At 35.9% G+C, this 24,473-nt stretch overlaps 1 protein-coding gene across 1 annotated transcript in view; it reads left to right on the top strand.

Moving 5' to 3' along the window:
- ptprq (protein tyrosine phosphatase receptor type Q) overlaps positions 1 to 24,473 on the top strand; it is a 53,162-nt gene that overhangs the window by 25,271 nt on the left and 3,418 nt on the right. The window contains exons 13-38 of the mRNA XM_059506877.1: positions 957 to 1,117; positions 1,293 to 1,695; positions 3,906 to 4,067; positions 4,154 to 4,333; positions 4,730 to 4,837; positions 4,925 to 5,206; positions 6,498 to 6,779; positions 12,068 to 12,379; positions 12,465 to 12,743; positions 13,422 to 13,573; positions 13,668 to 13,809; positions 14,080 to 14,361; positions 15,122 to 15,445; positions 16,405 to 16,523; positions 16,607 to 16,793; positions 16,886 to 17,127; positions 17,664 to 17,730; positions 17,811 to 17,969; positions 18,177 to 18,396; positions 18,490 to 18,563; positions 19,341 to 19,440; positions 19,548 to 19,676; positions 20,911 to 20,992; positions 21,186 to 21,276; positions 21,794 to 21,870; positions 21,983 to 22,117. Coding sequence (XP_059362860.1) covers positions 957 to 1,117; positions 1,293 to 1,695; positions 3,906 to 4,067; positions 4,154 to 4,333; positions 4,730 to 4,837; positions 4,925 to 5,206; positions 6,498 to 6,779; positions 12,068 to 12,379; positions 12,465 to 12,743; positions 13,422 to 13,573; positions 13,668 to 13,809; positions 14,080 to 14,361; positions 15,122 to 15,445; positions 16,405 to 16,523; positions 16,607 to 16,793; positions 16,886 to 17,127; positions 17,664 to 17,730; positions 17,811 to 17,969; positions 18,177 to 18,396; positions 18,490 to 18,563; positions 19,341 to 19,440; positions 19,548 to 19,676; positions 20,911 to 20,992; positions 21,186 to 21,276; positions 21,794 to 21,870; positions 21,983 to 22,117 — 4,751 coding nt within the window. The remainder of the gene's footprint in view (positions 1 to 956; positions 1,118 to 1,292; positions 1,696 to 3,905; positions 4,068 to 4,153; positions 4,334 to 4,729; positions 4,838 to 4,924; positions 5,207 to 6,497; positions 6,780 to 12,067; positions 12,380 to 12,464; positions 12,744 to 13,421; positions 13,574 to 13,667; positions 13,810 to 14,079; positions 14,362 to 15,121; positions 15,446 to 16,404; positions 16,524 to 16,606; positions 16,794 to 16,885; positions 17,128 to 17,663; positions 17,731 to 17,810; positions 17,970 to 18,176; positions 18,397 to 18,489; positions 18,564 to 19,340; positions 19,441 to 19,547; positions 19,677 to 20,910; positions 20,993 to 21,185; positions 21,277 to 21,793; positions 21,871 to 21,982; positions 22,118 to 24,473) is intronic.

Raw genomic sequence — 24,473 nt, 5'->3', positions numbered from 1 at the left:
ATGCGTGGAAAAATATGAAAGGTTATTTGTTCACTTAGGGTTGCTTTTATCTAAAATTTGATTTTGGTTCAAGGCCTCAAAGCATCCAATGCTATGATAAATAAAGGGCTGCATTTTTCTCAGCAATGGATTTTAGAAATGGGAAAATATATCAGCTGTTCTCATGGACATTAATAATCCAACCCAGACTTTACATGGATATACACTACCATTCAAAATATTTTTTTAAAGAAATTGATACTTTGATTTAGCTAGGATGCACTAAAGTGGTCAAATGTGACAGTAAAGACAATTATATTTATTTTATTATTATGAATAAATTTGCATGACTTTTCTCATTGTTTGTGATTTAAATAACTCTTTAATTTTTTGCACTTAATTTTATTATAAAACACGTTTTGTCCTTTTTTAAGTAATTAAGTTGGCTTGAGAAAAAACGTAAACTTACAGTTATTATTATTCTTCTGAGACTAAAATTTCTGATTTTAACTCCTCCTAGAGCTTTAACTTTACAAACTCCAAACTCAGCCCAGACTTATATTACTTAGTGTGCTGTATCTTTTCTGACTGATCAGACTTAGAAACATGCTAGTCACTTGTTAATCATGCTAGCAACATGCAAGTCACTTGCTAATATTGCTAATTACATGCTAGTTACTTGTTTATCATGCCAGCAATATGCAAGTAACAGGACAGTCATGCTGAAAACATGCAAATCATGTTAGAAAACTTATCACCATCTTTCTTATCTATATACATTTTTTCAGGCTTCAGGCTTTTACAATTGTTTTAAACTTTCAGGCTTGACAAACTTTTTTAGTTTAAATTCATCTTGCAGTCCTCTTGGAACTGCGCTAAGGCCCCTGGTTAAGTTTATTGTAACTGTATGTGTGTGTGTGTTAACTGTATTGTAACTGTATTAACTGTATGTGTGTGTGCATTGATTTCCCCGTTAGCCCCAAGTGCAGTGTCTCATCTGACAGCTGAGGCTGTGGACTCCACATCTGTCCGTCTGTCCTGGAGACCCCCGAGCCAACCGAACGGACTAATCACACACTATCGGATACTAGTGTTATACCACAGTACTCTTGTGCAGGACATCACCCTGCGAGGACAGGTAAAACACACTGAACTGCACAAACACACTCACTCACACTCTCACACACACACACACACACACACACTCACACACACACTCTCACACACACACACACACACACACACACAAACACGCACACTCACTGTATTGTGGTTAGTTTAGCTTTACTGATAATATGTTGTTGTGTTTACAGAATGCTCCACTTCGTCGTAATGCAAGGTCACTAGAAATCACTACGTCATCTGCATTCATTCTCACCTCACACAGAACGTTTCCCACTTTGGGTCGTGATTTTACAAACACTGATACAGAACTGACCTCTGACCTTCCTCTGACCCCGAGCACCCCCCACACACCTCCACCCTGGCTCACAGTGACCCATGACCGAACTGATGTATCTGTTAAAGCTGAGACTGAGGCTGTAACTCAGGAACCTTTGACTGAACTTTCAGCTGTCACTCGAGGAACTGACCAACCAACATTGGTTAACTTAAGCCCCTCCCAGCCCCGTCGTTCCACTAGGGCGGTGGCCACAGACTCCACCCAGCAGCAGACAAACCCCTCAACAAGAGCTGCCACCACTATTGGAATAGAGGGTAAAAAACTGTTGTGGTGACTTGGATACTAATATTACTGTTAAAAGCAAAACCAAAATAACAACTAATAATAAGTCATTTATATTAAGTGTGCGGAAGTATAAATGTTATTTAAAATCTGTATAGATAAAATTTATTTTTTAGCAACATGAATAAACCTTTCACGACAGATCTACTTTACTCATTGTTCATTTAGAATTATTTATAAACTATTATAGTGTTGATTAACGTTTTAAATTAGCTTTTTATTTATTTAAAAAAAAAAAATCATATTTTCAGTTTTCATTTTAGTTGAAATAGTAATTTTTTTTATGCAGTTTAATTTTAGTTTCCATTTTTTGGTAACAATTTAGAATAAGGTTCCTTTAGTTAATGTAAGTTAACTACTTTAGTTAACATGAACTAAGCAAGAACAATCCTTTTACAGCATTTATTAATCTTAGTTAATGTTAATTTCAACATTTACTAATGTATTATTCAAACAAAAAAAAAAAAGTTGTGCTTGTTACAGTTTTTTTCGATTGCTAAACGACAGTGAGCACAACTGGAGTCACATGTGCAAAACTCTAACAACAGTCTGCACAGCAGCAGTTCATGTGGACCAAAATCTAGTTCGTTTTTCATTGCTTGAACACGGTTTTCAAAACTCTACACACTTATCCCACGACTTTAACCACAACCTCCACAACACTGTGGATTTACAGAACTTTGTTCAAATGCTAACACACTGCTGCCAAAACTGTGAAGCACACATTCAAAACAGAAGAGATTTCAAAAACTGCTGATTGCAATTTCAGGATTAGCCCCTCAATTATTTGTTCGAATTACAGTATGTACTTTTAGTTTCTATTAGTTTTTTTCTCATTACTGTAAAATTAATTTTCATAAAATAAATTTTCATAAATTTTCCGTAAATTACTACAGACTATTGAAGCAAACTGCTAATTTTCATTTACCTTAAAGAATTGTTATGTTCTAAAAATTTACGTAAATAAATCATGTGAAAGAATGTCACTCTTTTCTTTGAAGAAAATATGACTTTGTATGAAGTCACTGAAATAGTTCAAACTGTAAAGATGAAAAGTGAGTATTTTCTGTATTGGTGTTTGATGCTAGTGTTTTTCCTCTCAGTGTGTTCTGAGTGACGGTGTGTGTTATCTCACTGAGGGTTGTGTGTAGTGTTTGACTGCACTGAGCCTGTTTTGAGCAATGTGTTAAGAGTTGTGTTGCTTGGAATGAGTTTTGCAGCTGATGTGAATTGTTTAGCTCAGGTGACTGTTGCTAGTGCAGGCTGTAGTTAGAGTTTTGCACATGTAGCTCCAGATGTGCTCACTGTCGTTTAGCAATCGAAAAAAACTGTAATATTAGTTAATGCACTGTGAATTAGCATGAACTAACAATGAATAACTGTATTTTCATTAACTAACATTAACAAGGATGAATAAATACAGTAGTAAATGTATTGTTCATTGTTTGTTCATGTTAATTAATACTAATGGAAACTTATTCTAAATTGTTCCATTAAGGTGTTTAAGGTTTATGTATTTTATTTTTCCAGATTTGTTTCAATTACCAAAAATGATTTTCATGGTTACAAATTTGTTAATAACAACACTGACTGAAGTATAGACAAGACACTTCATTGTTTTTTTTTTTATAGATTTTTTATTGTGAGTTTTTTCTACTGCTCATTTCCCTACACATAAATTGATGAAAAGAGCCATTGTGACCTGTATATTTTTTAAATTTTTAAATAGATTATTTTATATTTATATGGTTTTATTTTTTTATTTATATTTTATATAAAATATAAGTATTTATATAAATCAGATTTTTTTTTTTAATTAATTTATTTAAATAAGTATGCTATACTTAGTCCTTACAGTAGCCCATGAGTAAATAGTTTTATATTGTACTGTAATTCTTTTATTTGATCACTTAATTCATAGTTGATTAAAGTTGATAGTGCTTCATGGGAAGAATTTTCTCAACAAAATTTGTAATTAAAAAATTATATTTTTTCAAAGTTTGTTATGTTGTTGTGCTAGTTCATGTGCTTCCAAAATTTCTTTAGATTTTTTTTGAATCCCAGTGAAGAAAATTATTGGGAAAATTACTTTATCATTGATGCTAAAAGGGGGGGCAGTCATTGTTGTTCTCTGTTGCTTTTGCTTTCTGTTATCTGATTGTTTTTGCTTTTTGATTGACAGTCCTACCTGCCACTGAGGAGACAGCAGACCTGTCGTCTGATCACATCATGTATATTGTTAGAAGACTGAGTCCTTTCACTGAGTATACATTTAGTGTGACAGCAAAAAACATAATTGGAGAAGGGCCTTCCACAGAAGTTACAGTGAAAACAACTGAACAAGGTACAATACATTCTGACTTCTTAGTTGAAGTACAGTAGTTATAACATACAACCGCTGTATAAAGTAACCCCATTCTTTCCCCACAGTGCCCAGCTCTGTTCAGAATGTGTCCTATCAGAACCTGACCTCCACCTCCATCCGTGTTACTTGGGAGCCGCCACTGAACCCTAACGGCAAGCTAACTCACTACACTGTATATGCACAAAATCTCCTTACAAACCAGCAATTACGACAGACGGCGGACAGCACCACTGAAGTGCTCACAGGTAAAATAATAAAGGATCATGTTACACTGAAGACTGGAGTAATGATGCTGAAAATTCAGCTTTGCATTCTAGGAATAATCTACATTTTAAAATCTAGTACATTAGAAAATAGTTCTTTTAAATTTTAATTATATATCACAATGCTATTGCTTTAACTGCATGTTTGATCAAATAAATGCAGCCTTTGTAAGCACAAAAAACTTCTTACAAAAACATTAAAAAATCATTGAGCAAAAATAAAAAAAAAATACTGTACCCTTGCATTTGTTTGCAGATTCAGCCTGCTTGGATATTTTACATCTAATGCAATGACGTTTAAACATTTCTAAGTTTGACCCAGGTGTTCAAAACGTTTTTGAGGCAACCATATAACACTATATATGCTCATATCCACAGGTCTGGACAAGTACAGTAGTTATAAGGTACGTGTGGCCGCTTCCACCGCCGTGGGGGAAAGTCCACTGACAGATGAAGACTACATCTTCGTTATGACACTAGAGGATGGTATTGAGCCAGTTATGTTTCATATACATACAGAAGCCCCCTTAAACACTTTAGAAATTTCTTAGCATGCTTCCATCTGTCTTTCAGAGCCGGATTCACCCCCACGGGATCTGGCCGTAGTGAAAACCACCTCCTCCACTGCTTCTCTCAACTGGTCTCTGCCAGAGAAACCCAACGGCATCATCCGCCTGTATGAGGTCACCTACACCAACGGCACATACAGCAACACAGTCAACAGCACATCAACCAGTGCCACACTGCGCTACCTGAAGCCTTACACACACTACAATGTGACTGTCCGTGCGTTTACTCTACACGGACACGGGAACCAGATTTCTGATACTCTACAGATGCTGTCGGGGGAGGATGGTGAGTCACTGTGTGTGTGTGTGTGTGTGTGTGTGTGTGTGTTCATGTTTAATTGAAAAACTAGAAGAAGCATAAAACTTTAATCCAATCTCATCCTGAAATCCCACACTCTTTCCCTTTCAAAGGGTTCCTACAGTTAAGGCACATTCACACATACGGCGATTAAAGTCTTGGTGCTGTTTGATTTCTAGTAGACATTCACACTCCAACTCTATCAAGCATCAAATTATGTGAACTCTAGTGTCTTCATGCCAGTCGCTATTCGCTCATTGCATCTCTGCTTCAATTTGCATGAAGTGGAATGTAAATCACCAACTCTCATTATTAATACAGATGAATGACTTTCAGAAACTTTACTGTTTGTTGCAGCAAACATACTTTTAATCAGCAAGAACACATTCAAGTGATCAAAAGTGACAGTAAGATTTTTTGAATGTTACAAAAGCTTTCTATTCCAATTTAATGCTGTTCTTTTGAACATTCTTTTCATCAAAGAATTCTAATAAAAGTATCACAGTTTGCACAAAAATATTAAGCAACATTGATAATAATGAGAATTATTCTTGAGCACCAAATCAGCACACTAGAATGATTTCTGAAGCATCAAGTGACACTAAAGAAAGTTCAGTGTTGCATCACAGAAATAAATGTAATGGTAAAATAGATTGCAATATTTTACATTTTAATAATATTTCACATCATTCCTGTTTTTGCTATATCTTTGATCAAATAAATGCAGCCTCGGTGAGCATAGCTTCTTTCAGAATCATTAAAAAGTTTTACCGACCCCAAACTTCTGAATGTTACACTTTCATTCATAAAAGCCCACTTCCTAGCACACCTGCCTTGACATACTGAGCCATGGTGCTTATGCAGGTGGTTTACTGTAAGTTTAAATCTTAGTCATTTCCCCTTCTTCTCCCCTGTCCTCTTTGTACTGTTCATTATGTTGAAAAACAACATAGAACAGGCCAAAAAAGGAGCGTGGCTAGTGGTTAGTGCATGAGCTCCAGCATGTTGAATTATGGTACTCATGTTCCCTTCTTTTTATTATTTCTGCGTAGTGAGCTGCTTATGTGGGAAATGCAGATTCTATTCTCATTCCCCCTCTCTACTGTTTTTAAAAAAAAAAAAAAATGTAATTAATTAAACAGCCCATTTCATTTTCTAATATTATTTATCACATGCGCGAGAGGACTGTTTTATTGAATATGAGCAATTTGCAGGCTTATATATTTTTTGCACTAATCGCTGACTTCATTTTAATGTGCAGTTCAATTGTTTGTTGCAGTGCCTGGCAGCCCACCATACGATTTGTCCTATGAGTACATCGGATCCAGTGAGGTGAATGTGTCATGGTCACCCCCGCTTCTCGCAAATGGCATCATCTTGTTCTACAATGTAGAATACTGGAATGCCACACACAGTCTGAACCAAACCACACAAGTGCCTTATGTCATCCTGTCCAACCTGCGAAAGTATGCACGCTACCGTATCAGCGTACAGGCCGCCACACTGGTCGGCTCTGGAAACCACACGAGCGAGATCCTGAACATCACCACACTGGAGGACGGTCAGTGTTCAGTTTTAACAAACGGATCTTGTGGTGTTTAATTAAACTGTTTTACTTTTTAGGTTCAGTCTTCATGGTGAATTTATCAGGATCTGGCTAAAGATTTCTGGTATTAAGGTCACACTTAAACAGTTCTTTTTACAGATTTTCAGAGGTCTGCGTACAGGAAATTAGAATGTTATCTATTATCTAAACTACTTTTATTTCTCCCACAGAACATTTCTGAAAGCAGTCTGGGAGTCTTTTTTACAGTGTTATGGATACATTTTGCCTTTAAATCAAGTTTAATCTTTCTACCTCAGGAGGCAGAACCTACTGACAATGTTTGTGTTTGTTTCTCTGTTTGGTTGGTTAGTTTTTCCATTAACAGCTTTCAGAATGGACAAATGTGGATGCCGTTCCTGGCATGGGAGACATTCTCTTACATTCACTAACTCAAATCACTGTCGTTTTCGAAGAATAAAGTCCTTTTCCACAGTTTTGGGTCTATAATAGCTGTTTTTCCTAAACAACAGTACCCAGTTCCCCTCCAAAATTCCTAATCGCTAGGAAATTGTCTGATACTGAGGTAGAGTTGTCCTGGGAACCTCCAGAGGAGGCCAACTCTGAGATTTTATACTACATAGTGAGAGTGTGGTAAGTAAAGATGATTTAAAATCAGCTTTTACCAAAGACTTGGCTATTGTTGTACAATATTGAAATTAACATTTGTGTACGTGTGTTAGGAATCTGAGCTCTGAGTTTGTCGCCAATGTGACGGAAACATCAGTGGTGGTGAGTGTGGATGGACAGGGTCAATATAATGCCTCCGTGAGCAGCTGGACTCGACTCGGAGACGGAGGAATCCTGATTTATATCACGTTCAGTACCATAGAATCAGGTGAACACAAACACATTCTCTAATCATAAGCATGCTTCTGTAACAATTGTTGTCCCCAATGTGGCCTTAGCACATCCCACACAATGAGGATAACTGTGTGTATTCCATTAAGCTATCTGATGTTGCATCAGCAGTAGCACGTTAATCTCACCGCATGAGTAACAAGGCACAACGATAAGTAAGTAAGTAACCAAAGTGCTGAACAGAGTATTAAAAAAAACAATAATAATAATAAATAAATATAAAATAAGAATAAAACAACATGGAAGACAATATACTAAAAAACACAGTACTAAGATAAAAGATATGTTTTCAGCCTCTTTTTAAAAATGATAATAGATGATAATAGTTTTTAAACGTGATCGAGGGACATATAAAAGATAGTGATCAGCAGACCTTAAGGATCTAGATGAATGTGGGATAATAAGATCTTTTAAATAAGAGGGGGCTTGATCATTAAGATCTTTCAAAACAAATAAAATCATTTTAAACTGAATTCTGAAATGGACTGGGAGCCAATGGAGCGATGTTAAGTACTCAAGAAAGTATCCATCGGACATATAAACCTATCCAACTCACTGCACATTTGTTGATATAATCACTACGAACATTTACATCTGAAAAACTCTTATTAAACACACTTTTATCTCTTTTTTAAAACGCCATAAACAGGAGAGAAGAGAAAAACGCTAACCCGCAGCAGTGTTAACCATTTTCTGCTGAACTATGGTAAACATGCAAGGACAAAATAAAGAATGTCTGCAATGCATTAACCACCAGGGGGCACTGAAATAAATTTAAAATTAAATTAAATTAAATGTATGCATTTAGCAGACGCTTTTATCCAAAGCGACTTACAGTGCATTCAGGCTATCAATTTTTACATGTGTTCCCTTATGTGTTCATGTAATACCTTTAGATTTAAATTTACCCTCTAATTTCATGGAATTCAACATTCATTAATATCATAATTAATTGTAACTTAATTAATATCATAATTAATTGTAAATGTAACTCCATTACACTTCTTAAATATCCTACAATATACTGTGAAATAATTTGGAGATGACGGAAATATCAGATTTAAATACATTACATTACAGTAAGAAATTACATCCAAAACAGTTATCTGAAATTGTGATCAACTGCTCATATTTATAAGAGACTTCTTTCAAAATCTTACCGACCCCAACATTTTGAAAACAGTATAGAAGTGTTAGAAAATAACAGAACTTCTTTCAGGTTATATAAGCTTTAGTTTCATTATGCCTTGAGAGTCAGGCAGCTCACTAAGTTTTGAAAAAGAACCACAATATCATGAAACAGCATTGCCCTCATAGTCATAAAGATAAATGCGTTCTCTGTTTTGCAGCCCCCTCTGACCCTCCACAGAATGTATCATACACACTCCTCACCACCACTACAGTACATCTCAGCTGGAGTCCACCAAACCAACCCAACGGCATCATCCAATACTATACCATCTACTACACAGACAATACAGAAAACAACACAAAGTTTACGCAGGTAATACACTCAAATAGATGAGTATTGATCTTTTTAAAGACACTAAACATGACAGTATTCTATTTTCTATTTAAATATATTTTAAAATATAATTTGTTCCTGTGATGCAAAGCTGAATTTTCAGCATCTTTACTCCAGTCTTTAGTGTCACATGATCCTTCCGAAATCATTCTGATATGCAGATTTGTCTGATTATTATCATTCTTATATGCTGATTTCTTATTATGATCAATGTTGAAAACAGTTGTGCTGCTTAATATTTTTGTGGAAACTATGATACTTTTTTCAGGATTCCTTGATGAATAGGAAGTTCAAATGAAGTCTTTGCTGTCACATTTAATAATCTTAATGTAAAAATTTAGTTTTTACGAAAAAGTTGTTTTTAATATGTTTTCCAATTAGCTGTTAACTAAATATATTGGCTGTGACTGGAAACTTGTCACACCAAATTAGAAGCAATTTACTGTAGACATTTTTACCTTTAAGACTGTTTTTCTTGTGTTAATATCATCATTAGATAAAATACCTTTGGCAGGTTTTACAATCCCGATTAGTTGTGCAGAAATCAGAAAGAAATAAGAGAAAAAAGCTAAATGTACCATGTTTTTGGACATGTAACATTTAAAGGAATAGTTAATACACTAAAATTTTAATTCTGTCATCATTTACTCACCCTGAAGTTGTTCCAAACCTGTTTGAGATTCTTTCTTCTGTTAAGCATAAAATAAAATATTTTAAAGAATGTGGTCAGCCAAACAGCTGACGGTAGCCATTGACTTCCATAGAATGGGAAAAAAAATACTAAAGACTGAATCGGTGGCTACTGTCAGCAGTTTGGTTACCCATATTCCTCAAAATATTTTATTTTGTATTCGACAGAATAAAGAAACACATCATACAGTTTTAGAACAAGAGGAGGGTAAATAAATGATGAACGCCCACAGTACTTTTAGTAAAGGATTTAATCTCTAAGAATAGCTAGACCAAACTCAGAATGAAATGCAGTGAATGACCATGTTCTCTTTCTCTCTCTGTAGACGGTTCCTGGTTCAGAGCACTGGTTGGTGTTGTCTGATCTGAGGGCAGGACATGAGTACAGTGTATGGATGAGTTCCAGCACTTCTGTTGGTGATGGGGAAGTGTTCAGTCCCCATCTAAACTTCACCGCGTTAGAGGACGGTCAGTCTCCTCACACACTCAGGGGAGAAACGCAGCTCTGCACCACTTTTCCAACAGATTACGCTCCAAAAAAATCACACTGAAACTCATAAACACACCCACACGCATGCACACCGCACAGATTCAGCACATTTTGTGAAAGGAGACAACTTCCTTCAAGCTGCAAACTGGGATTGTTGAGCCCTCACCATGAGACCGTGTACGTCTGATCTCAAAGCCTTTTATTTATCAGTCTCTAGACTATCCCAGCTTGCATTTCCTCTCACAGGATTTGTTGATAATATAAGATACAGCAGCATGTTGCTGTAAGTTTCTGGTACATTATGTAACGTTATATATTTGACTTAAGAAATATTGTAACACTTCCGGTTTGAGACCAACTGGAGACTTTTTTTGTCTCCTGCTTCTCATATCTTTGTACTGAGAAAAAGAGTCCAGTAATGTCATTTATCTCAAAAATTAATTAAAAATTTAGATAAAAATAAACTACTTTATTTTATAGCTCTATGCTTTTATTAAATGTAAACGGCTCACTTGCTCTCCTTTTTCCTTTAGAAGTAACATCTGAGCTGATTCTTAAAAGAAACATTTGAGAAGTACAGTACATTTGATGCCTACATTCTTTAAAATATCTTATTTTATGCTTGAAAGAGCTTTTTTTGACAAACTAAAATGAATTATTTCATACTTTATATGTTAATATGTTAACCTGCTTTCTGAATCTAAACCATGTGTTAAGGTTTTATGTCAGAGTCATAACAAACCATTTTTGTGTGATTTTGGGAAAAACGGTGCAGAGGTGACCTTCTGAGACAGATGAAGGTTTTTCTCCCCTGGCGTCTGAGATTTTGAAAGTGTTCTATAGGAATAAAAAATGCCATGGTCCTGTTTGACTCTTTGTGAGTGATTGTGTCTGATCGGTTTGCAGTTACTGGAGAATAACCCAGCTTCAGCAGCTCAGTTCAGCCCAAAGCAATATCTCGTCAACAGAACATGCTCCAGATGGATTTTCTTACTAACACAATCAGCCTGTCTTTCTCTGCTTCTCTCTCCTTTTCTATATCTGTGATCTTGACTCTGGATTTTGCAGACGCTGTGCCGGAGTTTATTTACCTTTTTAATTTCCACAGATTCACAGATGTGTGTAATTGCTGAATATCATGTCTATGTGTGTGTTGTATGTGTGCTTTTGTATTTTAATGAATATTTGAATCTCTTGGTTTAAGATGCACTGCTTTTAATCATAATAATTGTTGACTGGTTTGGTGCTGCAGTGTGCCATTTATGCTTTATTTAAGCATAAATTAATTTATGAAATGTATAAATTAAATGGATAGTTCTTTGTACATCTAATGGGTGAATCTCAATTTCTGGATCATATTTCACGATTTTAAGATTTACAATTTTTTTTTTTTTATTTATGACCTTTATGAAAACTTTTTAATTGTCCTTTTATGGGCTTCATTTTTTTTAGGTGAAATATGTCCTGATATTGCAAGTTTTCAAGATAAACCCTAATTGCGTTACTTTAGATTGGGGAACAAAGCCTCATTCCATTTCTTGAACCACTTGAACCAACATCTTATTAGATGTTGGTTCATTACTTAGACTACAATGATTTGTTCCCTGTTCTAAAGTGTAACTGTTAGCCGTTCTTCACACATAAATAATTGTATCTCTTCTACATCCTCCCCCCGTACAGTGCCGAGTGGTCCCGTCCACAACCTCACTGCTATGATCTATAGCTCTACAGCTGTTGTGATCAGCTGGGACCCTCCTCTGGAGCCCAATGGCAGAGTCTTCTATCAGCTGAGCCTCCAAGAGGCGGGTACGACCCACGCGTCCATCAACCGCACAGTCAACAACACCATCACCAAAACTACCACAGACAACATCTATCTCTTTACCAAGCTCAGGAAGTATTTTCCCTACATCATAAAAGTTACCCCAGCAACCAGTGCTGGATCGGCTTTAAACCACACTGCAATGCTACCCCTGCGAACAGATGAAGATGGTAGGCATAATTTCCTGTTTTTTACATGCACATGTATAAATCATATTTACTGATTGAGAACTGTTGTGTGTCTGTGTACTGACAGTCCCAAGTTCTCCTCCATTGCCTGGAGCTAGTAGGAATCTCTCCAGCACCTCCATCTATGTGTCATGGTTCCCCCCAGTCGAGGCCAATGGCGAGATCATAAATTATACTGCAGTTTTACAAGGTCCTGGCAACGTCAACAAAACCTACACCACTGTAGAAACACACCTAATGCTCTCAGAGCTCACTCCATTTACACCTTACAATCTCTCCATCGCTGCGGTCACACGCATAAATGCCGGTCCCTCCATGATTATTCCACTGCAGACTGATGAAGCAGGTCAGAGATGCATCTTTATTGTTTTTCTAGAGGAAATCTGTTTGAATGTAAATATTTAATTCAAATTTTTAATGTGGAGTCTGTTTGATATTTGAATATTTCAAACTAAATTTTTTTTAAAGTATTTTGTTTGAGCTTTGAAAATGTAAACTTTTGTTAAACTTTAAATCTTTTCTTTTAAAATTTGAATTAGGAGTTTGTTTGATTTTTTTTTTTTTTTAAACGGAAATAGAATTTGAGGTCTGATGTTTGATCTTCAAACATGTAAACTTTTGTTAAAAGATATTTAAGGCATGGCTTTAAAATTTTAATTTGACACTTGTCTGACATTTGAAATGTAAAAATGTAAATTTAAAATAAAACATTTTTGTTATAAGCTTTTTATTTAAAAAAAATTATTGTTGAACTTTTGTATAAAACAAAATTATTATTATTATTATTATTATTTTAATGACAACTAATGATCTCTCTATAAGGGCAATAATCCTAAAATGGTAATTACTTAAATGTTAAGTCTTGCCTTAAAAATATAATAAATAAAGTTTGACATTTGAAAATTGTAATTTGAAATCTGAAGTCCTCATTTCAAATTTGAATATCCTACTTTGCAAATTCATACAACTATAAATGTGCAGACTTATTGTGTCTAATGTCTTAAGTGCTTTTTTGTGTTTCTAGTCCCAATGTCTCCACCACACAATCTGAGTATTTTTAACCACACTGTGAATTCAGTGTGGCTTCATTGGGAACCAAGTCCAGAGCCAAATGGAATCATCCAGCACTATGGTTTCCAAATACTCGAACTAAACACATACACTTTTAGATATCAGGTAATACTCCCCATGTCTATGTAGTATGTTTGATTATGTTCTCACATTTTTCTCTGCATGTAAATTAAACTTCATATGCCTCTGCTTACCCAAGAACTCATCAGATGCATCCACACAAGCAGAACTGAGTGGCTTTAGACCTCATAATTCATATAATATCAGCGTGTGCGCGTTCACTAGAGCAGGAAATGGAGATCAGTACAGCCTACCGGTCATATTCACCACCAATGAATCAGGTAATACACACTCACACATCCATTCGTGTCATGTGATCATTATCCTAATATACTCATTTGCTGCTCAAGAAGACACATTTCTTATTATTTAAAAAGTTTCAACTTTTGTTAAACGTTAGGTTTTGAATCTTTAGTATTAGCTTTAAAATGTGAATTTGTTTGATATTTCAAATTTAAAAGCTATTCAAATAGAAAAATATTTATATGTATACAGAGTCTTATACAGAGTCTCACCAAGATATATATGTGGTGTTGGTGTGTATGTTTCAGTGTCAGATGCCGTTGGGAATTTGACCTGCTCTGGATTGGATTGGAATTCAGTGTACATGAAATGGGAGCTTCCGATTCATCCTAACGGAGAGATTCTGTACTACATCATTCGCTCTGGAGATCTAGAGGAGGAGGCTCATCCTCTCATGCTCACACACACAGTGGCACACACTTTCATCGGCCTGTCACCTAACATTTTCTATGTCATCAGCGTAGCTGCAGTTAATTCAGCCGGAATAGGGGACGAAGCCAACTGTACTGCACACACTCCCCCAGAGTCAGGTATGATGTCTTAAAGAGATAGTTGACCCAAAAATGAAAATTGACTCAAACTCATTTACATCTTGGATGTCTTGAGGGTGTTTCTTCATTGAAACAGATTTGGAGAAATGTAGCGTTACATCACTTTCTCACCAATGGATCCTCTGCAGTGAATGGGTGCCATCAGAATGAGAGTCCAAACAGCTGATAAAAACATCACAATAATCCGCAAGTAATCCACACTTTTCCAGTCCATCAAATAATGTCTTGTGAAGTAAAAAGCTTCTCATTTGTGAGAAATAAAGCCACAATTAAAATATTTTAACTTTAAACTCTTGCTTCCAGCCAAAATAACCATAGCGTCCATAATCCATAACAATGCTTCCTTCAAGTGAAAAGGTCCATGTCCTGTTGTCCTCTCACATCAAAGTCCACCAACTTATATGTTTAGAACAGTTTTCACTTGTAAACCATGCTTGATCTGTGCATATTTCTCTCTTGATTCAGGCAAGATAACTTTTTCACTTTAGAAGGCAATATTAGGGACTCATATTTTAGCTGAAAAACATGGTTATAAAGTAAAAAAATCTCCTAATACACTTCTCAAGATGGACTGGAGTGGTGTGGATTATTGTGATGTTTTAATCAGCTTTTTGGGCTCTCATTCTGATGGCACCCATTCACTGGAAAGGATCCAGTAGTGAGCAAGTAATGTACAGTAATGCTAAATTTTCTGCTCCATTTGTGGTACAGACATGATTGTTTCTTTCTCTTACTGCAGTTCCTGGTCCGCCCCAGTCGCTGAACATAACGAATGTTACCTCTGACAGTGTGTCTGTGAGCTGGCAGCGTCCCGTCTATGTTCCTGGTCTGTTGCAGGGTTATAATGTAGAGATTCAGCAATTGGCAAGAAATTGTGAGCCAGAGCAGCACGTGGAGTCCTGTGTGGAGAGAGAGTTTGAGGTGTGGGTTGAAGGAGAAACCAGTGGAGTCACACTTTCCCATCTGCTGAAATATAGAGATTACAGTATCAGACTGGTGGCATTCACCAGGGCTGGAGCCGGAGAACCCTCCAACTGGATCCACACACAGACACTCGCAGGAGGTATGTTACACATGCATAAAAATATTCCCATAAGAAAGAAAAATCGCAAATGAGATCTCTTTATTGTTTCCCATTTGTGAGATGTCTCCCATGAGAAAAAGAGTCTAGTCCCGCATATCTACTCTCAAGTATCAGAATGTCAGATCTTAATATAAATCAACCAGTTTCTTCAGATCACTGTCCAATTTGATAGATGTCCAATTTGATTGGTTAATATAAATATATCTTTAATTTGTCATTTTGTATCTTTTTTATTTATATATTCCAAAAACGTATTTAAATTAATAAAAAAGTAAATATAAAAAATAAGCAATATAAATATGTAATATAAAAGCCAAATATTTATAAAAATAAAAAAAAACTAAACAGAAAATACAAAATTCATAGAATATAAAAAAACTATTAAATAAATATATATTTATGAATTGATTCATTTATATAAACATTATGTTGTAAAATTAAATTTTTCTTTTTTACAAAATTTGGTTTCTAGAATAAGAAAATCCAACAGGAGAGAAATAAGAGAAAGCATAAAGCAAGAAAGTAATGATCCATGGCCTCTGAGAACCTCACTGTGTTTGGAACATTTGTCTTTCAGTTCTGTTTGACACTGCTATGAAACCTCTGTAGTGTTCAAGGATCTTGTGAATCAAAGATGCATTCTCAAAATTTTTGTTCCATACTGAAAATCAATCAATGAAAACGCTGCCCAATCCATTCATTAGCTTTGATTCAAGAACCCTCAAGATTATCATTGTTTTCCATCCAATTTTGAGCATTTGCTTTTTGCAGAGACTGTTCTTCGGTCTACGTGGGAGCAATATTAGAAGTGCAGCTCAGAGCAAACATTTATTAAGTCTCCTTAGCTTTTGAGCTACATCATTTTCCCTTGGGTTGTCATACTTTAAGTTTATAGCAAACCTTAATTTTTTCTCACCCTCTCTATCTTTGTGTCTAAGACCCTGATGCCCCCCCTGGTAACATATCAGTGTCTGCTTCTCCCACTGAGTTAAATATTGAGTGGGGCGAACCATCGGTCATCACAGGACCCACCTCATACATCATTGACATCGCTGCTGTGAGTTCATAAACTTAAGAAATCTGGTTCATATGTTGACTTTCTGAAATATTCTTCTTTAATTTCTCTTTGTCCTCTTTCAGTTGGATAGTTTGGGATATAACATAAGCTTAGTGCGGCATTCAGAGGAGAACAGGAAGGTGTTTGTCGGGAACCTGACTGCATTTACCCTGTACTCCATTACCATCACCGCCTTCACGGGGCAGCTTTCCAACGCTCGTACAGACGGCAAAGCATCTGAACCTGTTCTCGTCAGAACCCTGGAGGACGGTGAGGACGTTTGTGCATGCTTGATTATCTGATATCCATTGAGTGCATGCATGCATAACTTATTTGTGACATTCATGGTCATGTTTTCCCAGAGCCCAAAGATCCTCCCAAAAACTTGACATTGACGGTGATCCCAGAGGAAGTGACACGTGTTTATGTAACATTCTCTCCACCGGATGAGCCGAACGGAAACATCAGTGCCTACCACGTTGCTATCTATCGAAACGGACAACTGGACTTCTACATCAACTGGCTGCCTGTGATCAGTAACTCTAATAACACCATGACAGCCATTATAGATGGACTAAAGGGTGGATTCAATTACAGCATAAGGGTAGGAAACTAAAACCTAAACATTTTAGGGGCATTCACACCAATTTTTTTCCCCTTAATTTGATTGTTTGGTCTAAAGTGCATCTCCAGCCTCTTCCCCTATATATACTCACAGAAAAAAAGGTACAAAGCTGTCACTGAGGCAGTACCCTGAGGTACAAAAGCTCTAAATAGTACATATTAGTAATTTAAAGGTACATATTAGGTTTTTAAAAGTACATATTAGTACATTTTGAAAGGGTAACGCCCCAAAGACAGCTTTTTTACTTTTTCTGAGATTTTACTGAGCTGTGGTATGTTTGCATCATCCGATACCACTGTGAGCACTAGCAGCAACTATTTAAAACCGTATCTAGGTAACAACAGAGAAGGCGTTCCAAAAATGGAAAGCAATGTTTGCATCAGTCTTTTAAATCATGTTTTCATTCCTTTGGTTTTAAATACTAAAGCTTCACCTGCACAGACTGGTACTTGAAGTTGTTTATTGACTGACAGTACACAGTTAGGCCAAATGCATTTGTTTTGTGCTTGTTGCAGATTGCAGCTGTGAATGGAGCAGGTTTAGGACCAAGTTCAGAGGTTCAGGTCACCACAGGTGTGAAAGGTATGAGAAAACCTAAGGCTCTGAAAGCCAGCTGTACTACTTTGTTGAAGTCATTTTAAGATTCTGATGGGTTTATTTAGCACCACCCAAACCGTTGAAGAGGCCACGGGCTGCTCTGAACAACGCAGGTGTCATCATCTCTACCTCCAAGACTATCACCATTGAGATGCCAGAATGTTTCTTTACAGATGACCATGGCCCAATCCAAAATGTCCAGGTCATTGTTTCTGAACCAGCAGGTATTAAAAATGACTTTTTAAGGAGATTTTTTAAAGGGTATTGATACTTTTATTCTGCAAGAATGCATTAAAGAAGATAGTTAAGCCAGAAAAAATAAGTTTTTCTGATTTTTTGATCAGATAAATGCAGACTTGGAGACCGAATGAGACTTCTTTCAAAACATTAGGAAGGTTTATTGTTATATTGTTGTTCTGATGTTGATGCAGTGATGGACTATGGAAATCTGTCCAACTGGAAGAGTGTTTTCCTCTACCCTACCGCACCATACCTGACTGACGAAGGCTTCTTGAACCCAAAGTGCTCGGAGAAAGCAGAGCGCATGAGCACACACACTAACATGTATGTTATAGGAGCAGATGAGAGCTGCTTGTCTGAAGATGCCAAGACACTTTGTAACGGACCCCTTAAACCCAAAACATATTATGTGTGAGTGACATATGCACACACACAACTAATCTGTGTTCTAAATACTGAATTTGAATCTAGGAGTCTTTTAACCAGTTTATTTTTGTGTTGTAGGTTCAAATTTCGGGCAACAAACATCCGTGGGCAGTACACAGACTCAGAGTACTCAGACAGGGTCAGAACCGCAGGTATGGACGCAAGTAGCACACAAGGGCTGTTACACTGAGACCAGCTGTGATGTCTTGCTCACATTTTCCCTCTTTCCCTCTCAGATTTTCATATTTTTTACTTATTTCTATTTCTAAATTATTTATCAAATACGAAAATATATATCATTTTAGTTTTAGTATGAGATTTTATATTATTTAGTTTCCCCCAAATAACTTTTTTTATTTAAGCGTTTCTTCTTTTTCATGTATACTGTTGCTCAAAACTTTGAGGTTAGATTTTAATTAATACTTTCATTTAGCTAGGACACATTCAATTGATCAAAGGTGACAGTAAAGACATTTACAATCTTGCAAACGATATGCAAGAAAAACTTTATAACTTCATATTTATCATGATTTACAAAAAAAATAAATGAAGCAGCATCTGTTTTAATAAGAAATATTTCTTGAGCATCAAAAAATCATATTAGAATGATTTCTGAAGGATCATGGGATGCTGAAGACTCGAGTAATGCTGCTGAAAATTCAGCTTAGCATCACAAGAATAAATTACATATTAAAATATATTCAAATGGAAAACTTTTTTTTTTAACATTTCACAATATTAATTTTTTTTACCAATCAAAAAAATGCTGCCACGGTGAGCATAAAACAGTTATTTTAAAACCATTAAAAAATTTACTGTACTTATGATCTTATACATGTACCTTCTATAATGCTGGGCTTGTAGAACAATACATTTTATTGTGAACAAGTACTGCTTCTGCTGAGTTTAAATATTGACTGTGATTTCAGATGACCGCCTGCTGACCAGAGACGAGCAGATCATTCTTGGGGTCCTGCTGTCATTTTTCCTGGCGTTGTTTTTCATTCTGATTATATACGGATCTGTGAAGTAAGTTTATTGTTGTTGTATATAGTAGTGCAGCAACATAATCAAATAGTATTTCCCAAAACAAAGCCACTGGTTTAACAATCGAGACTCACTTTCTCCAATCCCAGGATCCACCGCAGGCAGAAGGAAGGTGGGACGTACTCTCCACGTGAGGCAGAGATCATCGAGACCAAGTTCAAGCTGGATCAGCTCATTACAGTGGCTGACCTGGAGCTCAAAGAGGAGAAGATTAACCGGTGAGACACTGTACACACACTGTATATGAGCAGTGGACTGTTTGTATTAGTGCTTCCAAACGATCATGATTAATCGCATCCAAAATAATATACTGTATGTATGTTTACTGTGTATATTTATTATGTACTGTATATATAAATACACACACATACAGTATATATTTTGAAAATATTTACATGTATATACATTTATATTATATATAAATATATTTAATATATAAACATAAGTTTTTTTATATATATATACTGTACATGCATGTGTTTGTTTTTATATATACAGTACATAATAAATTTAAACAGTATACTCATATATATTATGTCAACTTGCGATTAATCGTTTTATAGCACAAGTTTATGTGAGATTTTGTCTTCTGCTCTCTCTCTCACTCACTAATTCACTCAGTGACTCACTCACTCATTCATCCTTTCATTCATTCACTATCACTAATCCATTCAAATACTTGCACAATCCTCTGTTCTCAGGTATTCCTCCTTTTTCTTTAGAAGGAAGGAGATTTTTGTCATCCAGTAAGTAGACAGAGATGTTGGTGTTTAGATGATGCATGATCCCACATGATATGTAGCATCAGTGTTTTCTTTCATTTTAAAGATTAAAGGTTTTATTTTCCCAGTTGCATGTTGTGCTGTCAGTGCCTGACATTGAATGTGTTTTATTATGAATGAATATGCCACAGTAAATTATCTGCCTTGCTATAATTTGGGGCTGTTCGGTTTCATAATGCTGATTTATACTTCTGCTCTGCTTTGTGTGTTTGTGCCTGAAATATTACATAGAACGACTTTCCGATTATTTATGTTTGTGTGTCTTCCTCTAATTAGATAGTGTGGTGAACCACATAGATTCATTTATTATCACTGGATGTGAAAAAGTAACCAAATTTTTCAGTGCAAGGCCAATTTCCTAATAGTTCTCTACTGTCTAATGTTCCAGGCTGCTAAGTTACAGGAAATCTCTCAAGTAAGTGAAGAAGAATTGATGATTGATATTTTATTCCATTTCTTAGATTATCTTCTTGTTTTTCTTCTTCGTTATTTTATTGTTCAATAAATATTTGAGTCCCCAAAACAGATGACTACCCATAACCACCTGCTCTTAAGAGGTGTTCTTTAGAAACAATGCTTGCTGTAGTGGTAACAATGCTGACGATGATGATTATTTATGGTTTTGTAGATATTTCATGCTCTGTTTATCTCTTCTTTAACACATTTCCAGGCCAATCAGTAAGAAATCATTTCTTCAGCATGTGGAAGATCTTTGTGCCAATGACAATGCCAAGTTTCAGGAGGAGTTTGCTGTAAGTTTTTGCATTAAATTGTGTAGGTGGGTGAGAGAGAAAGTACTAGTGAACTGTAAAACGAGTTTCAGTAACACCTCGTTACGAGTTATGTGCTCAATGGTGTATGACTTTGCTAATTATGTTTTCTATGGTTGATTGATTTTCTTCCTGGTGTGTTTTATAATTTGACGTTTTCTGCTGTGTGTTTCAGGAGCTGCCGAAGCTGCTTCAGGATCTGGCCACATCAGACGCTGACCTGCCGTGGAATCGCTCCAAAAATCGCTTCACAAACATTAAACCCTGTATGATTTTTTTTTTTTAATTCTGACATTGTTACTAGCTCTCGTGTAGTTTCAAACCTGTATGACTTTCTTTGTTCTGTGTACGGCATATAAAAGCACCTCAGAGGTGTCTCATAAAACTAAACTATTATTCAAAAGTAAAATACAGTAAAAAAAAAAAAACAAAGGGGGAAAATTGTGAAATTATATTTCAATTTAAAATACCAGTTTTATTTTTAAATATAATTTAAAATTTAATTTATTCCTGTGATGCAAAGCTGAATTTTCAGCATCATTACTCCAGTCATCAGTATCACATGATCCTTCAGAGATCATGCTAATGTGCCGATTTGCTGCTCAAGAAGCTATTTTTTGTGCAATATGCCTATTATATGGAAAAGGGAAGCTCTGTTATTCAGAATGTTTTATTTTTGTTCCGAGAAAGTCATGAAGGTTCTGAACGACATGAGGGTATGATGACAATTGTAATTTCTGAGATAATAATTTCTTTGTATAAACATTCTTTTAACTTTTTTAGATAACAATAACAGAGTGAAGTTACTGTCTGAGCCAGGAATGCCGGGGTCTGACTACATCAATGCCAGCTTCGTCTCCGTAAGCGCTCCAGATCAGCCCACATATCAGCTGTCTCTCTCTTTTATACTGTGGCTCAACTTTAATTGAATTGGCCTAAGCTCTTGTTCTGTGTCTTGTCTCTGTGTCTCAGGGCTATCTGTGTCCTAATGAGTTTATAGCCACTCAGGGTCCTCTGCCTAGCACCGTCGCAGACTTCTGGAGGATGATTTGGGAGACGGGGACCAAAACCATCGTCATGCTCACCCAGTGCTTTGAGAAGGGCCGGGTGTGTATGTGTGTGATCAAACAAAACAATGTAGCCAATTAGATATATGTTTGTACAGCCAATCCAAAGATTATTCAGACCAGGTATAATTTTTGTTATCTTTTTACTAGTGGGTGCAGGACAATATAGTTCATTTATGTAAGTGAGTATAGTAAATTAAATTAAACTGTGTCATATTATACCTAAAAATTCTTCATACAGTGGACTACAAGTAAATATTGACCAAAAATGATTCAGACACTTTGACCTGACCATGTTTTTGCTTAAGTGTTTTGTCTTTAATTGCTAATGCGATCTTTTTACACCACATACTGAACAAAATTAAGCATTGCTTGGTAAATTGATATTATCTAATTGTGTACTTAAAAAGCTGACAGCTTTCAGCCTAATTCATTACATACCTTTCTATCAAAGTTATCTGACATTATCTGACAAGTTTTTTCAATTCAAGTTTATTTGTATAATGCTTTTTACAATACAAATCATTACAACGTAACTTTACAGAAAATTACGTTTCTACAATATTTAGTAGTAGCTTATAAGTGGTGACTGTCAGTTTGTGCGCGTATGACAGGATTTTTTAGAAAATGAATACAAGACGTAGTCAGCCAGACGATAAACATTATTAACAGTAATTATTATGTGATGCAGTCACACTTGTAGAAATATTTGTTAGTTCTGTTTGTTGATTCAGGGTTAGCATCATCTGGGGTCCTCTGAGGAGTCAGCATCATGTCTTCTCAGGTGTTCTGGATCCAGACTGGAGCTTGTTACATGCAAAACAGAGAAACAAATAGAGACATAAGCATAGCTGCTGTTCCAACAAAGTAAAATTAATTAGTTTAACCCAAGCTAAAGAATAAGAATGCACATTTGATCAGATGCAACTGCAGTCACAAATTATGAGATGTATTATTCGAATGCATGGCGAAAGAGATGCGTTTTTAATCTAGATTTAAACAGAGAGAGTATGTCTGAACCCCGAACATTATCAGGAAGGCTATTACAGAGTTTGTGAGCCAAATGTGAAAAAGCTCTACCTCCTTTAGTAGACTTTGCTATCCTAGGAACTACCAAAAGTCCAGCGTTTTGTGACCTTAGGGAGCGTGATGGATTGTAGCGTGGTAGAAGGCTAGTTAGGTACGCAGGAGCTAAACCATTTAGGGCCTTGTAGGTAATTAATGATAATTTGTAACTGATACGGAACTTAATAGGTAGCCAGTGCAGAGACTGTAAAATTAGGGTAATATGATCATATTTTCTTGACCTGGTAAGGACTATAGCCGCTGCATTTTGGACTACCTGTAGCTTGTTTATTGAAGAAGCAGGACAACCACCTAGAAGTGCGTTAAAATAGTCCAGTCTAGAGGTCATGAATGCATGAACTAGCTTTTCTGCATCAGAAACAGACAACATGTTTCGTAGCTTGGTAATGTTTCTAAGATGGAAAAATGCAGTTTTTGTAACATGGGAAATATGGTTTTCAAAAGACAAGTTGCTGTCTTATATAACACCCAGATTTTTGACTGTAGAGGAAGTGACAGTACATCAGTCTAGTTGCAAATTGTAATCTACAAGATTCTTTGTACTATTTTTTGGTCCAATAATTAATATCTCTGTCTTATCCTAATTTAATAGGAGAAAATTATTGGTCATCCAATCTTTTACATTTTTTACACACTCTGTTAGCTTAGATAATTTAGAAGTTTCATCTGGTCTCGTTGAGCTATATAGCAGTATCATCAGCATAACAGTGGAAACTAATCCCGTATTTTCTAAAAATATTACCAAGGGGCAACATGCATACTGAAAATGGAAGGGGACCTAGGACAGATCCTTGTGGCACTCCATATTTTACTGGTGATAAATGAGATGACTCCCCATTTAACTAAACAAAATGGTAGCGATCAGACGGGTAGGATCTAAACCATCTTAGAGCCTGCACTTGAATACCTGTATAGTTTTGTAATCTATCTATGAGTATGTTGTGATCTATGGTGTCGAACGCAGCACTAAGATCAAGAAAAACTTCTTTCTTGAGAGAGTGTGTATTACTGTTATACCATTGCACCGTACATTTTTCTCTAACCTTTTTCAATTTGATGGGGGCAACAGCTTCTAATGTATTAGAGAAAATAGTGCCCATGTTGTCAGTCATTTCGTATAGTTCATGTGTATTTTTGGGTACAAATAGCAGTTGAGATAAACCAGGAAGGTTATTTGCGAATCTCTCTTTGGTGGCTGGAACAATAGTTCTGCCCAGATGGTAACGCTGAGCCATATAGTTAATATCAATACCACATTATCAAGATTAATTTGTTCTGAAACAGTTTAACTCTAAGTTTAAGAACTAAGT

The sequence above is a fragment of the Carassius carassius genome, chromosome 23 (genome assembly GCF_963082965.1).
Source record: "Carassius carassius chromosome 23, fCarCar2.1, whole genome shotgun sequence".
Classification (NCBI taxonomy): domain Eukaryota; kingdom Metazoa; phylum Chordata; class Actinopteri; order Cypriniformes; family Cyprinidae; genus Carassius; species Carassius carassius.
This window is presented reverse-complemented; position numbering and strand designations above follow the sequence as displayed.